The following is a 16835-nucleotide window of genomic DNA, read 5'->3' as shown; positions in this document are numbered from 1 at the left end:
AATCTCTCTCCCCTTGACCTGCCTCTCCTGGAGCTTTTGCATCTTAAAAGAACAAAGAAAGAACAATGCTTACCCCCACATAAATGTTCATAAACAGTGGAATTTCAGGCATACTTGGATAAGGGAAGCCCACTAACTCACTGTGTATGGGAAAGTGACTATTCTTACAGAGGTGTAGCTTTGAGGCCAAGGATTCAATCCCCACCTGCCCCCGTCATCATCCCTTGTCCTCTGCCCATCAGTTTGTTTTATTTCATCTTTGCATATCACCCCTGAATCAGTCAGGTGGACATCTGGGCCTTGAGCCTCAGGTGTGATTCTGAGCCCCAGGCCCAGAACAAGGGAGGGGAAAAGAGGTGAACCACTCAGGGATCAGGAGGAGGAGATGTCAGAAGGAGGAGGTGCTGTGAAAGCCTCTGCTGCTTGGTGCTGTGTGTACTTGAGAAATTCATCAAGCCACTCTGAGCCTCTGGGTTCTGGGCAGAAAATCAGCAATGTGAAGGCTGCTCAGGGGCTGATCTGGGTTTCTGGGCTGAAAAGGCCCAGGGAACAGGGAAGAGGGGGTTCTGGTGCAGAGAATTGTGGGGAGCAGAATTCCTTTCCTGGTCTCAGCGAGGGCAGTTCTGGCCAGGGGCTGAATAGGAAGTGGGTCTTTACCCCTATTTACTCCCTAGAGGGAGACCCCTCTAGGTCTCTGGGAGGAGGGGAAGTGTGATTGGCCAGGCCAGGCTGGAGGTCTCTGGAAGAGGGTCCATGGTGTAGTCCATGCATATTCTCTGTCACTATCTGAATGTCCCACAGTGTTATCCCTGCCCCGACCCAACCACAGCAGACAGGCAGAAGCTCAGAAGTTTTGGCATTTGAGCAACCCTGCCCACAGCCTGAGCCAGGGCTCTTTGCAGCTTCAGTTTGTTCTGGTTTCTCTTTGCCTGAGTAGGAAGGTACCGGGAATGGAGCTTATCATGGACCCCAACATCTGTACCACCCCCCGACAGCCACTCTGGGTCTCTGAGCCCCCCAAGGCCTAGGAACAGATGACCACTGAGGGCTCGGCCATCACTGACTCCCAGCCTGTGTGTGTCTGCCCTGCAGTGTCTGTGTGGCTGGGGCTCACGGTGATGGTGGCGGAGTGTTCCTTATTCCCCAGACCCCAGGGGGCTGAACTGTGACTTCTAGGAGATTCGTGCGAGTGTGCTAAGTCATTTCAGTCATGTCCGACTCTCTGCGACCCCATGGACTGTAGCCTGCTAGGCTCCTCTGTCCATGGGATTCTCCAGGCATGAATACTGGAGTGGGTTGCGATGCCCGCCTCCAGGAGAATCTTCCTGACCTAGGGATCGAACCCATGTCTCTTATGTCTTCTCTATTGGCAGGTGGGTTCTTTACCACTAGCACCACTTGGGAAGCCCCCTAGGAGATCAGGCAGCAGACCAAATGGCCAGATCCTTAATCTTGGCTGTCTGGGCCCTGTGGGCTGGGTGCCCAAGACAGGACCACTCCCTAAACACACACACCCACACGCACACACACATCTGGTTGGCCACAGCCTTAGTGGTGCTTGTGAACTAACCCAGGCTGAGCATGTTCCTAGGACGACAAGGACTTCCTGAGAGGTGGCTGTGCCAGAGCCAGCACCTCTCTCTGTGGGTTTTGCGATGAGACGCTAAGACAGTGGTTTTCAGAGCATCGTCCCCAACTTCCTGTGTCGGCATCCCATGGGACATTTGTTCATCATGCAGAGATACCTGGACCTCTCCCCAAGCTGCGGAATGAGCATCTCTAGAGAAGAGGCACGGAATTCTGCATATTTAACATGCTCCCCATGAGATCCTTATGCAAAGCTGGAGAACCTCTGCCCTCTAGGCATGTGGGCTAGAGGATGATTTGAATGGGGGGGTCCTTCTCTCTCACCAGCCACAGGAGGCTGGCCCCATCCTGGCAGCTCCCCATGCTCTGCCCACCTGCCTCCTTCCCACTAACCTCTGTTGTGTCTTGTTCTCCACTTTCCAGCCAGATGTTTAGTAATAAACGGAGTTTCTTTCGGATCCACGCCAGCTGGAGACCGAGGTACCCCCTCGCCTGCTCCTCCTGTCCCCGCTCCTCCTTGCCCCACCCAGTTCTGGGGCTGGAGAGGGAGACAGGATGGGCCAAAGATAAGGTGCATGTGCCTGCCGCCTGCTGTCTGCCTTGGGGCCCTGATGAGCCCCTTGCCTTCCTGGGGATGCTTCTGCCAGGTCTGGGGACCTGGGCTTGGTCCCCAGTCTGTCAGGAGGGACACCTACAGGAGCCTTGGGATGAGTTCTGGCTCTGCTGCTGATGCTGCCCTACCCCAGCCTCATGTGATCTTGGCCAGATTGCTTTCCTTCTTTGGACCTCAGTTTCCCATCTGTGGAATGGGCAGATTGAACTAGAGGCTCTCGGAGGGTCCTCCCCACTCTGACTTTTTCCAGGCCTTTAGCTTCCTGGCTCCGTACTGCCCACTGAGGTCCTAGCAGATGCCTGAAGGGGCTGGGGTTGGTGCCCCCTTCACCAACTCCAGAGCCCAGCTCGTTAGCCGCCTCACCACTACATTCCTTGGTACCTGCCCTGTGCCAGGCCCTGCACTAGGAACAGAGTGATGAATAAAACATGGTACCTAGAGAGTTGCAAGGAGTAACTGCCACGTGGTGTGAGCAACACGACTCAAGGAGCAAGCAGAGGGTGGCGAACACCAAGGGGAGGAGGTGAGAGAGCTCGGCTGTTGCAGCCTGTCATGGAGGTCAGGAGCTAAAGCTGGGTCACAAAAGCCCCATGAGAACCTCATTCTGTTGGCATTGCCTGGCAGCTGGGGCTTAAGAGTCCTGAGCATCCCAAAGTGCCTTGGCAGTCTTGTGGATTGGGGGGGGGGAGGTTTGGGGGCTGGACCGTGAGGAGGAGAAGGGTGACAGAGGTCCTCGCTGCTCGACCCAGAAGCAGAGTTTCTTAGAAATGTGGCTCCGTTCTGAATCTGGCTGGGGGCCTTAGGTGCAAGCCTTCTGTGCCTCCACTTCCTCAGATGTAAAATGAGGGTGATACTAGGATCTGTTTCCACTCAAACTGTGCCTGGCTCAGAGGAAGTGCTAGATAAATGTGCCTCACGTGATTTACTGTTATGGTATGTGCTTGGAAACCACTGCTGGAGGGAACACGCTGGAGGGTAAAACCGAGGAAACTCTGGGTCAGCTGTCACCCTTTGCAAGATTCCTTGGGCTCTGTGGGCATGGTGGGCAGGACAGGCAAGGCCAGGGCTGTTTCCACAGTCTCGAAGAGAGAGGCTGTATTCAGCATCAGAACAGGTAGGCTGCCTCCGACCGTCTGCAAGCCTGATGTTTGGCGGGCAGATGGAGTGCTTAAAGAAATCCCTGTGGAAGTGAGCACAGGGGGTTGGGTCCAGCCAAGCAGTCAGAAGGCAGCCTGTGCCCTGAGCTTGCCCTCTCTTACAGGGATGTCCCAGTTAAGCTCACACACCTGTCCCCCAGCCACTAATGATGCTGAAATCACTGGCACCACTGATGTTTTGGGCCAGAAAATTCCTTATTGTTGGAGGCTGTCCTATGCATTGTTCAGCATGATTAGCTGCATCTTTGGCCTCTACCTAGATGCTAGGAGCACGTCCCTCTCCACCCCAGGGAGACAACCAAAAATGTCTCCAGCCAAATGTCCCCTAGTGAGCAAAATAACCCCCAGCTGAGAATTACTGCCAGAGACCCTCTCCTGTTGGCTCCTCCCAGAGAAAGAACACAGCCTCTGAAATCATAGAAAACTGGGTTCCAGTCCTTGTTCCATGCGGAGGAGCTCTGTGACCTTGGAAGCTTAGGGACCCCCTTCCATATCGGTAAAATAGCGGTGGTAACTATGGAACCCGCCACCCAACGTGGCTGAGAGCCGAAAAGGCTCAGGCAGCCAGCCGGGACCTTGTGTGCTCTTCTGATGCCCACTGTGTGCCAGGTTTCTTTCCATTTTCTTTGAGCTTTTAGGCTCCAGAGAGGCTGACGTGAGCCGTTTTCTGGGCCCTGCCCAAGGCGCTGGAATCCAGGGCCACTTCTGGGAAAACAGTGCCTTCTTACACTGAAAAGGAGCCCAGGGTCTCTGGCTGGCTGGAAAGTTACAGAATCCCACAAATCAGGCTAGAAGCTCCTTCAACCATCACAGAATCAGAGCTGGAGAGAGACCTTTCAAGACCTCTAGGGCAAGTGCTCACATCCCTTCCTTCATGAGTCCTGCTGGGTGCAAGCTCAGTATGGCTCGCACACTTCTCATGACAGGGAGGTCAGCCCCTTTCCCCAGAACAGCGCTGGAGTGATGTGCCAGGCCCAGAAATCCAGACTCCTGGGCCCTTGGCTGACTGTCAGGGCCTTCTCTGCCCCCCTCTCTTCCTCTGCCCCTTGAAGAAGTGGAGGACAGAGGGGGTGGTCGTGTGGCCCGGGTCGGGTGGTGGGTGCTTGCCAGCATGAGAAGAGCCTGAAGGAACTGCTCTGCGGAGGAAAGTTTGGGAGAGCCAGCCTCAAACTTTGGTTGGAATCTTTGGTATGTGCTGAGGAAATCCTGGGCCAGCCAACAGCATGATGGATTGTGGGGGCCGCCCCATCCTTCCCTTCTGATATCCTCAGGGCCCCCATCCTTGTCCTGTTACCTCTCCCCTCTGGGCAGAGGTCCCTACCCCTAAGGATGGCCCTACATACCTTCCCAGCTGCCTTCCTGATAGCACCTTCCGGGGTCTCCCTCACTGCAGCACCTTGCTCTATATACTCTATATACTCCATCCCCCATGCTCGGGCATGGAGGACCCTGGCCCCCACTCAGCTCTGAAACTAGAATCTGTCTCCTGCTCAACCCTTGATCTGAAAGTCTCCAAGACCCGGTGACACAGTGTCCTCCCCTGGTCCCTGCTCCCCGCCCGCATCAGAATTCCTCTAAGACTGGTTGGTGTTCTCCTGAGCTGGGGCCCTGGACATTCGAGGTGCAAGGGCCCCAAACCTGTCTGAAGGGGGCCTTTCAAGTGGCAACCACAGCAGGGTGGTGGCAGTAACACCACCAGGAGCTGTCTGGATGGGGATGTTTGCATAGGTCCCATTCAAACAGAGATAACGCGGTCCTTGAACCGCCTGGACAGAGAGTTACTCTATCAGGCACTGGGTACGCTGGGCCGGTCCTGGGGCACCCGAGGCCTCCCCTCACCCGTCTTCTTCCAAGATTTGGAGGATAGGTGAGGAGTTTGGGTGTGAGAAGGGGAGTCTAAGCGCATACACAGATACATACACGTGTCTTCACATGTACACAGACGTGCAGGTGCAGGCGCAGGAGGCAGTGGGAGGTCATGTGGGCAGGATGTCCGTCTGGGTGGACAGAGAAGAACAGGTTACAGACCCTCACTGGGTTGGCGGCGGGGCCCACCAGCCATGGCCTGGGCATTCATGTGGGCCCAGCAGCTAGACCCACAGGGCTAAGACCCCCAGCAGGCTAGTACACTGCACACCTCCAGGCTGTGATTTCATTCACACAGAAATCTGAATGATGGAGACCTTTGGAATTTTGCAGTGCACTGCCTATACAACTGTACCAGCTCCTGAAGCCCTGACCTGAACAGGTGGGGTCAGATAGCTCCAGCGGAGGACAAAGGAGGAAAATAGGTGCACACACAGTACACACATACACGCACACACCCTCAGCTCCACACAGCCGGCCCACATGTACAGAGACGAGCTGCGGGTCTAACTCAGTGTGCATGGCCAGGTGAGCCTCTCCATCCCTCAGCAGCTTGTCTGTCCCCAGAGGGGTCTCTTGCCTCCACCACCACCCCCCCCGCCCCCCGGCCTGGGCCAGGCCCAGCTCCCGGTCTTCTGTCTGTCTCTGACTCCCTTCTTGGGTTTCTGTCACTCTTTCCACTCTGACATCTGTCTCCTGTGCACCCTTATCTTTCTGGGCAATGATGGCTGGGAGGTGGGGGTGGGGAGCGGAGTTGTTCAGACTGATCCCAGATCAGCTTCTCATAGGAGTCAGGGCCCCCCTTACCACACCCATGCCCCATCCTAGGACATCTCTGCTTGGAGGAGAGTCAGCCCCAGTAACTGCCCCCCAAGTCCCAAGTCAGCTGTGTCCCCACTCACACCTACCCCCAGCTGCAGCTAACTTGACTCTCTCCCCCGCCTGCCCTGCCCTGCCAGCAGCCGGATGGGCATCAAAGACCGCATCCGCATGGGCAGCTCCCAGCGGCGGACGGGCCCCTCCAAGCAGCATCTGGCACCTCCGCCAATGCCCACTTCGCCGAGTAGTGAGCAGGTGGGTGAGGCCAGCAGTCCCACCAAGGTGCAGAAGAGCTGGAGCTTCAATGACCGCACCCGCTTCCGGGCCTCTCTGAGACTCAAACCCCGCACCTCAGCTGAGGGTGAGCCCCTGCGGGTCTAGGGCCAGGACCCGCTGAGGATGGCAGGGCGGGCCTGGAGTCTGGGCTGGGGGTGGAAACACTTGGTTCTAGCCCCAGCTTTGCAGCAGATTGACCATCTTTGGGCACCAGTCTTTTGGTCTGTAAAATGGGCATCATAATACTTGCTTTGCTGGGCTCCAGGCTGTTTGAGAATCAGAGGAGAATATAGAGGTGGCATTTGGTAGTGGTTAAGAGCATAGGCTTTGCTGGATAGGAGGGGAGTTTGGGGGAGAATGGATACAAGTATATATATGGCTGAGTTGTTCTGAACTATCACAACATTGTGAACTGGCTATGTTAAGTCACTTCAGTCATGTCTGACTCTTTGTGACCTTACGGACTGTAGCCAGCCAGGCTCCTCTGTCCATAGTGTTCTCCAGGCAAGAATACTGGAGTGAGTTGCCATGCCCTCCTCTAGGGGATCTTCCTGACCCAGGGATTGAACCTGAATCTGTTATGTCTCCTGCACTGGCAGGCGGTTCTTTACCACCAGTGCCACCTAGGAAAACTCCGCTATTTAAAAAGAGAAAAAAAGAGCACAGGCTTTGGAGCCAGGCTGCCTGGGTTTGAATCCCGGCTTTGTCATTTATCTTGGGCAGGTAACCTAATCTCCCTGGGCTTCATTTTCCACATCTATAAAATGGGGACAGTGATCACATCTACTTCATAGGACTGTTGTGAGGATGATATGAGATTACCCACAGTAGGTGAACAGAAGAGTTCTGGAATACAGTAAGTGCTCATCAAAAGCTAGCAGCCTTACAAACTCTGGGAGGAGCAGGAGGCCATCCGTGCTGAAGAGAGCCCTGACTGTGCACTCTGGATTATCTTGTCTACTTCTCTTAGCAACAGTAGGGTCGTGTCTAGCCCCATTTTACAAATGGGGAGACTGAGCCCTCTCAGCAAGGAGATGGCAGAGCTGATATCCTTAAGCAGGTCTGTCCAGCTCCGTAGCCCATGCTCCCCACCCTGCCCCTGTTTGCTGGCCCAGCCTGTGGATATGAAGCTGTGAATCTGGTGGGCTTGCATTTAGAGAGGTGGCTTTTTGGAGTTCCAGCTCTGTTCCAGACTTATACTGTGACCTGGGTAAGCTACTGCCCTCTTCTGTGCCTTGGTGTCTTCTTCTGAAAAACAGAGGATTGGACCAAATTCCCTGGAAGACTTCTCTCATTGACATGCTTCAGGCCCCTGGGTGGTGGTGGTGGGGGGTGGTGTAGAGGGGGGTGGACAAGGATGGAGGTTAGGGACAGGAACTTTGGAGGGGGGCACCCAGCGGTGTTGCCTCTGTCTGTGCTGTATCAATCCCGCAGCATGCTGCTGGCTGACCACTCTCACAGCCCTTTCCTGGAAAGTTACAGAACTCCACAAACCAGGTGGGGGGTGCTGGGACCTGGGGCCTGGTTGGTGCCCAGGGCCTCCTCTTTCCTGCCAAGAAACTACCTGACCTCCCCACCCTTTGGCCCCATGGGGCTAGGACAGCATCATCTGTCTGTGCAGTGCCGGACACCAGCCTTGGAGAAGCCATTTCTCTCAGGCAGGGAGGAGAACGACTTGCTTTAGAGGCTTCCTCCATAGCAGAGCTGGGGGTGGGAGCCCGCCCCTGGATTCCCTCTTGGCTGAAGGATAAGGCTGATGTGCGATAATGCGCAGACGCCTCAAGCCCCGTGTCACTGTCCTGCATGGTGGGGCTGGTGGAATTTCCTCCAGGGCTGTGTGCAACTTGCCCCAGGCCAGACCAGATGTGCCTTAAGGGGGTTCCTACTCACCGGCCACCAGATGCATACACAGGGGAGATGGGCCTGCAGCAAACTGAGGTGTTCCCCCTGGGTAAGGCAGCGAGGGGGCAAGAACCTGGTCTGCTTGTGCCCCCAGGAAGGCTCTGGGCCCTTTCTGGAGCTGTCTTCCAGGATGGTGGTAGGGGTTGCAAGCATTCCCTTCTGCCACCACCACCTGGGCCCCCTGCTCCTCACTTTTCAGAGGGCCCCTCGGAGGAAGTGGCGGAGGAGAAGAGCTACCAGTGCGAACTCACTGTGGACGACGTCATGCCCGCTGTGAAGACGGTCATCCGCTCCGTCAGGTGAGACTGAAGCAGGAGGTGGGCCACCCACTGCTGCTCCCCATCTGGGGTCTGCCCTTGTGGCCAGGCCTGCCTAGCTCCTGGCATACCAGCTGCTGCCTGCAAGGCACCCTCGACGATACTGGCTGGCGGGGTCCCTGGAGAGTGGGTGGGGTGGGGAGGTGGCACATGCTCCCGGCTGGGTTGGTGCAGACTCATCACATCTGGAGGGCTGGTCAGGTGGGGCGGTGGGCATGGCCGCCCATCACAGTCCCCCTACTCACACTACAGTCTTCTCCCTGCTTCTGTCCCTTACCTCTCTCTCCCTGTATGTCGGGCCCTCTTCTCTTTATTTCTCTCTCCCTAGCTGTGTATCAGCATCTGCCTGGCTCTCCCTAGGTCTCTGTCTTACGGGCACTTTCACCCCATCTCTGTATCTAAGTCTCATCCCCCTCTTGCCTCCGTGACTCAGACTTATGCAGTCCTCCCTCGGGAGTCTTGACCTCAGCCTGTTTCCCTCAGGATTTCCTCTAGAGCCATACTGTTCAAACCACAGGTCACAACAGTTTGTAATCAACTTAGTGAAATCAATTTAGTGGTTAGCATTCAAAAAAGAAAAAAGAAAGTATCAGAGTGCATTCTTCATAGTAAGAATAAATGTTTATGAAACTGGTATTTCAGTTATGTGTGTGTGTGTATACTAGTTTCTGTAAACTATTTCTTATTGTAATTCTTGGTCAAAAAGTTTGAAGGCCCCTGTCCTCCTGGCTTCACTGGCTGTCTCCCTTAACAGTTCAGCAGGGACCAGAGTCCCTGAGCTCTTTAGCCATGTAGCCATGGATCTGGCTCCCAAACTCCTTGGAATGGAGTTCCAGCCTAATCTCTTTGTCCATCCTGTAGCTCCAGATTCACCCCTAGGCCTTCCAGACTCACCCCCTTCTCTTCCCTGGCTGATTCACCTGTCTGCAAGCCTCTTTCCTTTGTGTTTCTTTTAAATCAGAATCATCTGGACACCCCTCTCCTAGAGAGTCTAACGCCTCTCCCCACCCCTTCTTTATGCATCCTGTCTCTCCCCTCCAAGGGACCAGCTTCTGGAACATAGCACCCAAGCTTCCCCCTGGCCAAAGTCAGCTCTCCTTGGCCCCTCTCACCCAGCACGCCCCAGTCCTGCTCCTCCTCCCATGACCCCATGTCAGGCAGTGGCACCATCCTCCACCCTGTGCCCCAAGCCATGGGAGTCATCCTGGACTCAGACTCAGAAGCCTTTCAGGCCCCTGTTCCACATTGCTCACAGCTGTTCTGTATCTCCACCCCACTGCACCAACTCCCCCCACCCCAACTCCCAGCTCAGGCTCATCCCCTGGAGTGGGTCTTCCTGCCTGGGACTCTGCCCCTCGAGAACATCCTCTACCCACACAGGTGGACAGAGGATGGGATGGTCATGCTAAAGCAGAGTAAACCACACGGCCCCTTCCCCACCACCCCAGCTTCCCATTGCCCAATCTCTGCCAGGGATGCTAGGATCTTCAGAATAACCCCTTACCCTACCTCTCATTGATTAACCCCCTTCCTTCACATCCTGTTTTGGCTACTTTGGACTGACTCTCACTCACACACCTCCATGCCTGTTTGTGTCCCCAAAGCCTCCCTTCATGCCCCTCCTCTTGCCCTGGGACTGGAAGGTATCACTTCTCAAGACGTCTCCTGACCTCCCCAGCCAAGCTCTCCCTTCTCATAGTCCCCAGTCCTTTCTCCACTCCTTGACATAGCCCACATCACCCCATAATTGTCTGTCCTCTTCATCTCCCACTCCAGACCAGTGCTCCCGAGATTGTATCTGATGCCATTTGGGGTGTCCAGGGTCCAGCACGGGAGTGCTAACAGGCATATGCAAAAGTGTCTTCCCCTAAGCTGTCCTTAGCAGCAGTGTTCACACCCAGCAGAGAGAAACCAGGCCCAGTCCAGGCACTCCCAGTGACTGCGTATTAAAGAAGACCAAACAAACTCAGGAGGCTGGGACAGGGGCGTGGAGGGGAGGGAGGGAGGCCAGAGACCCAGCTGTGGCTGTCTGCGGTGGCCCAGGCAGGAGGTGGCCTCATGCTAGACAAGGTAGCAAAGGACAGAGAGGGGGCTGGAAAAGAATGTCCTCTGAGACTCCCGACCCCCACAGGATCCTGAAGTTCCTGGTAGCCAAAAGGAAATTCAAAGAGACGCTGCGACCATACGACGTGAAGGACGTCATTGAACAGTACTCGGCAGGGCACCTGGACATGCTGGGCCGGATCAAGAGTCTGCAGGCTCGGTGGGTGCGCCGGGCCGGGACGGGGGAGTGGGGCAGGAGGCTGCGGCACCAGTTCTGGCAGTAGGCCTGCTGGAGCCCCTCTGCGGGGTGCCCGAATGCAGCCCTAGCGCTCCCTAGGGGCCGCGGTGGGAGCTGGTGTTTCTTGCTTGCAGCGACTTGCAGTGGGAGCCTGCCACCCGCACCTGTTATTGAACCTGAAAGGGAAAGTGTTAGTCGCTCAGTCGCATCCGACTCTTTGCGACCCCATGGACCGTCAGGTTCCTCTGTCCATGGCATTTCCCAGGCAAGAACGCTGGAGTGGGTTGCCATTTCTTTCCCCAGGGGATCTTCCCCACCTAGGGAACCTGGGTCTTCTGTGTTGCAGGCAGACTCTTCACCATCTGAGCCACCAGGGAAGCCTTACTGAACCTGAAGCGAACCCTATTGACCTGCTCGCTTCAAGGACGTCTTTAGATGACTGCTTTCTCGGTTCTAAAATAATAGGCTTAAAATTATCAGTGACCAACACCCCAGCCCCCCACCACCCCCCAGCCTCTCATAATAGAACAGGCAAATTGTCCTCAGTGCTGCTCACCTCTTGCCTCTGGAATCCTCCAACTCCTTTTCTCTCCACCCAGCGTGTAGGAAGATTCTCACACCAAGAACCAAATCACCTACACCTTGCCCTTTTCCTCTTGTGGCCTGCATTTTCACTGCCCATTCATTTGTTCTCTTAAGAAATAGTCAAAAAAAAAAAAAAAAAAAAGAAATAGTCACTGGGCATTTTTTTGTTACTTGCCAGACAGTGGGGATATGGTGGGAAACAAATGGCCTCTGCTTCATGGAGCTCTCATTCCAGTGGAAGGAGAATAGATGATAGTAAGTGAAACCAGAACTTGTCAGATGATGATAAAGGCTAAGAAGAAAAATAAGGTTCAAGTGTTCAGATTTGTGATTTTTAAACAGGCAAGAAGGTGACATTTAAGGAAAAAAATTGAAGGTGAGGCAAATAGCCCCATGATTGTGGTTTGTTTAAATAGTTTCCAGAGGGAACAGCAAGTGCAAAAGTTTGGAGATGGGCAGGTGTCTGGGGTGATGTTTTAGGAACAGTAAGCAGCCCAATGTGCCTGTCCTGGCATGAGGGAAGCAGGAGATGAGGTTAGAAGGCTAATAGCACTTAGACTACATAAAGTTCTGGGGGCCACTGCAAAGATGTTGGCGTTCATCCAGAGTAAGACGCAAGCGTTGGAGGGTTTTGAACAAAGGACAGATGTGATCTGAGGTACATTTTAAAAGGATCATCCTAGGTGCTGTGTTGAGAATGGCCTATAGGGGGCTAGGATGAAAAGAGAGACCAGTGAGGGGGCTAATTCAGATGTCCAGGCAAGAGATAATGGCGGTGTGGACCAGGTGGCAGCAATTAAGGCGAGGCGAAATGGTCAGATTGTAGATATGTTCTGAAAGTAGAGTTGACGGCATTTTCAGATAGGGTGTAAGAGGAAAAAGAGAGAGAGAGAATCAAGGATAAAGCTGAAGTTTTTGGCTTGAGCAAGAGGAAAAAGTTGCTGTTTATTGACATGGGGGAAGTCAATGAGTGGAGCAAGTTTCGATCAGGAAAGTTGGGACATGCTGGGTTTGTGATGCCCATCAGACAGCTAAATGGAGTGTGGATCTGGCAGGAGTGTGGAGTTCGGAGGAGAGGTATGGGCTGGAGATATAGATTTGGTGTCAACTGTGTATAGAGGAATGGAAAATCTGGAACTGAAGACATCATTTAGTGAGTGAGAATAAATAGAAGAAAAAAAAGAAGTCCTAGGAGTGAGCTCTGGGTCCTGCAGTGTTAAGAGGTTGTGGAGATAAAGGAGGAACCAGGAAAGGAGACTAAGAAGGAGAGGTGAGTGAGGTAGGAGAACTGGGTGAAAGTGATGTTTGGGAATCCAAATGAGGAACGTGCAGAAAGAAGGGATGATCAGATGTGCCAGGTGCTGCTAACAGGTCAAGCATAGTTGAGGGCTGAGAACCAAGTTTAGCAACATGGAGGTCTTTTGGTGTCTTGACAACTGTAGTTTCGGTGAAATGGTGGGAATGAAAGCCTGATTAGAGAGGTTTTAGAGAGTCAGGAAAGAGAAATTGAAGCTAGAGGGTAGAGGTAACACCTTCAAGTATGTCGCTGTAAAGGGGAGCAGAAAGGTAAGGTGGACTAGCTTCAGCCTTGTCCCCCTTATAAGTCACATCCCCACTTGTGTCTCTCCCTCTTCCAGTCCATTCCTACCCAGCTTCCATCAGGCAGCTGTTTTACTTGTCATGCTTGTGGGTGGTGGTTCGGCTCTGGTCAAAGCAGCGACCGGGCACCTCCATTAAACTTGGTCTCTCCATTAGGCACAGCAAACTGGCCCCCTCTCTCAGATGGTCTGCTCCCACCCAGGTGAATGTCTCCCCTTTCAGAAGGCGAGCTCGAATTCTTGTAGGAAAGCGGGGTGGCCAGTGTCTGGGTCCTTTGACAGTTCCCTTTCCCCACAGTGTGGACCAGATTGTCGGCCGGGGCCCTGGGGACCGGAAAGCCCGGGAGAAGAGTGACAAAGGGCCCTCCGATACGGAGGCGGTGGATGAAATCAGTATAATGGGACGTGTGGTCAAGGTGGAGAAGCAGGTGAGTGTGGGATGGAGTTTCGCTGGTGTGGGGGAGATAGCCGATGACCGAGAAGCTCTGGAAGGCCCCCGGGTTAGGCCCAAGGGGAGGGTCCGCTTCTCAGAGCTTTAGCCCGGAGCACCCGAGCTGCAAGCCCGAGCCGGGCCCACGCAGCCGCTGCGAGGTGGACCCGGCCCCACAGATAAGCCCTGCCTCCAAGAATGCCCGCCCACCCCTGCTAAACGACCCTGATAAACCAACCTTCTCCGGCCAAGCCCCGCCCTAGGCTGCTAGCATCTCAGATAAGCCCAAGTCCCATCTACTTCATTTAACCCTGCCTCACTTGTCTCTCTTGATCATCTGGACTATCCCAACCCGTCACAACTAAATTTCATTGCGGTGGGGGGTGGGTGGGTGGGAATAAACCCCAGGTTCCCAGCTTCGTTCCGCCCTCCGGCCGAGCTCCGCCTCCCAGATGCGACCCTCCCCGGGAAAGCCCCGCCCCCCGGCCGCGTCCCGCCCCCAAGTCCGGGCCAGGCCCCGCCTCCAGCCGCGCCCCGCCCCCAGGTGCAGTCCATCGAGCACAAGCTGGACCTGTTGCTGGGCTTTTATTCGCGCTGCCTGCGCTCTGGCACCTCGGCCAGCCTGGGCACCGTGCAAGTGCCGCTCTTCGACCCCGACATCACCTCCGACTACCACAGCCCTGTGGACCACGAGGACATCTCCGTCTCCGCACAGACGCTCAGCATCTCCCGCTCGGTCAGCACCAACATGGACTGAGGGTCTTCTCGGGGGCGGGGCAGCACACGGCCAGCCCCTCGGCCTGGCGCTCGGACCCGCCCTCTGAGGCCTCCAGACTCCTCTCTTACTTGAACTCACTCCCTCGTGGGGAGAGAGGCCACATGCAGTATTGAGCTGCCTGGGTGGGCGAGATACCCGACGTGGGTGCCAGCGACCCGCCCCACCTCAGGAGCGCGAGATGCCAGGCCGTACGGAGGGCAGCGGCGGCGGCTGCCCGGCGGCCTCTGGGCCCCCCAGTGCCCTGCCCATTTCATCAAGGCCCGACAGGGCCTGCCGGGCAGAGGCACTGCCCCTGGAGTGGGAGCAGGGTGCTGGGGCCCCGACCCAGCTTCCAGCTATGCAAGGCGAGGCCTTTGGCCCGCCCTCCGGACAGAGCAGGGAAGCCTTCCCGCCAAGACCCCGCTCCACTAGGGGGTGGGCCCACGGTGCCCACACAGGTACCCACAAGCACAGGAGCCTGCCGCCAGGCAGGTGGGCACCATATATGCAAACTACGTTAAATATGCAACTTTGGGGACCCCCATGGGGTCCCTCTGCCCCTCCCGCCCTGGGAGATGGGCCCCCAGCTGTAGCTGGTCTCAGGCTGCTTGGCTGTGACCCCCATCCCTGATCTTTGGCTTATCAACCCCTCCTCTCCCCTCCCAGCATGGGGCCTGTTTCTGCCTTGCCTCTCCAAGGGCAGTGCCTGGGCCTTTCTTCCCATCTGCAGGTGTCCACTCCCAGGGGCTCCCTCTTCCTGCCAATGTTCACTCCCGTCTGGCCCTAGACACCTCTGACAGCATAACTGTCTGTGTTCTGCCCCCAAATCTCCCAGACAGTGCTCCCACAGTCACACAAACATGTCCCTACAGTTTCCCCAGACACACAGGTAGCCTTTCAACACTCACGTTGACAAACACAATTACCTACACTTGGAGATATCAGCATAGAGCCACTCAGCGTTTGCTGGGTCTCTGCAGCTGAGGCCAGTGGCCTGGTCTTGCAGGGTGATGTCCACTCCTACCAACCCCACCCAGGTAGGAGAGGGAGCTCTCACGTGACCCCAGGTCTCTCCAGGCCCCACCCCAGAGCTTTACCAGCTCCCCTTTCCCAAGAAGATTTACTCCTCACAGGTCCAGGAGCCCTAACTGCTGCCTCTGCCTGCCCCTAAGGGCCCTCCTTGGTATCCCTACAGCACGACTCAAGGCTAGGCCTCTTGGGGTCTGGACAGCCCTGAAAAGCCCCCAGGCCCTTCCCCGGGGTGGTTGTCAGGGCCGCTTCTATCTAGGCTTGCCCTGCTCCTAGTGGCTCTAACTCCCAGAGAGGAGAATAATACTTCAAGCAAGTACCATTCACCAGGCACTAACTACGCATATGGCGCTCACACACACTGTTTCCCCTCCTTCCTTACCCCCTCTTCACTTCAGTTGGCAGCCCCCTTACCGCATAAGCCCCCATCCACTTCAGGCCCCCAGCACCTCTTTGGTATCCCTATCGCTTTGTCCCTCTTCTGCAAAGCCAGTGCAGGTGGCAGGAGGGTGATGGGGAGTGGAACAATGGTGACCCTCTGTGGGGCACCAGGGAATAAGGGGCTCAGGCCCAGCTGCCTGCATCTCATGACTGGGGACCTGCATGCACCAGCACCAGGGCTGGGGTTGGACCTTGCTCAGTCAGCCCCATGGTGCCCAGCCCCTGCCCCCACATGCCCTCTGCATGTGACCATCATGCCCTGGATGGAGCCTGTCCTGGCTCACCTCACCCGCACTACACCGTCCCCAGAGAGCCACACCTCCGCCCCCTGAGAGACAGAGCTGTGGAGAGGGGCAGGAGGCTGGGACCGCCCCATGACCAAAGGAGACTTGGGAAGAAGCCCTCCTTCCTTCCATGATCGAGGTTCCCCACCAACCCGGTTCTCGGATATGCAAGTACCTCACTTTGTTAACTTATTAACTTATTGATTTCATTAAAGTTTTCAGTAGGAGGTGGTTGGTCTTGGCTGTTCAGTGTCTGTGGAGTGGGGCAGCTGGTCTGGGGGTGGGGGTGAGGAGATTTGGATTAGTCAGGACTCTTGGGTGCAAGCAACAGAAATGCAACCTGAAATGTTTTAAGCAAAAATAAAAGAAAGTTTATTGGCCCAGATAACTAAAAAGTCCAGGAAATAGATTTGGCCTCATGTGAAGCTAGATCTGGGTGCTTAAATGTGTTGGGGAGCTGTCCTCTGTCTCGGCCCTCCTCTTAGGCAGGCTGTCCTCTCAAGATGACCCCTGGTACTTCCAAATTAACTTTCTTTTGGTTCAGTGCCCCAGTGAAAAATAAGTACCACTTTTTTATTAGTTTGTATCAGTCAAGGTCCAGTCAGGAAAACAAATTACCCTAGGTTTTTCAACACAGGGAATTTACTATAGGGAATGGGTTACACTGATCTAGGCAGACTGGAAGAACAAACAGAACCTAAAGAAAGCCACTGCAGGAAGCAAGTCCCACTCCTGAGGCTGCAGGAGTGAAGGGAAGAGGTTGAGGCTGGCAGAACCTATTGACTTGATTGGGGGAGCCCTATAATGCTAGAACTCAGAGGTCTGGAGAGGGGGTGCTGTCTGGCTGGGGCTAGTACCTCCAAGGGGACACAGTGAAGCTTGTCTGGGTGTGC

General features: G+C 55.2%; 1 protein-coding gene across 1 annotated transcript in view; it reads left to right on the top strand.

Annotated features, from left to right (window-relative positions):
• KCNQ4 (potassium voltage-gated channel subfamily Q member 4) overlaps positions 1-16122 on the top strand; it is a 56021-nt gene extending 39899 nt beyond the window's left edge. Inside the window, exons 10-14 of the mRNA XM_061120079.1 lie at positions 6183-6403; positions 8420-8519; positions 10669-10800; positions 13300-13429; positions 13976-16122. Of these exons, the coding sequence (XP_060976062.1) occupies positions 6183-6403; positions 8420-8519; positions 10669-10800; positions 13300-13429; positions 13976-14188 (796 nt within the window). The 3' untranslated portion in view covers positions 14189-16122. The remainder of the gene's footprint in view (positions 1-6182; positions 6404-8419; positions 8520-10668; positions 10801-13299; positions 13430-13975) is intronic.
• Positions 16123-16835: the final 713 nt, after the last annotated feature.

Source organism: Dama dama, chromosome 20 (genome assembly GCF_033118175.1).
Source record: "Dama dama isolate Ldn47 chromosome 20, ASM3311817v1, whole genome shotgun sequence".
NCBI lineage: Eukaryota > Metazoa > Chordata > Mammalia > Artiodactyla > Cervidae > Dama > Dama dama.
Note: the sequence above shows the minus strand (reverse complement) of the source record. Positions and strands in the feature narration are given on the sequence as shown.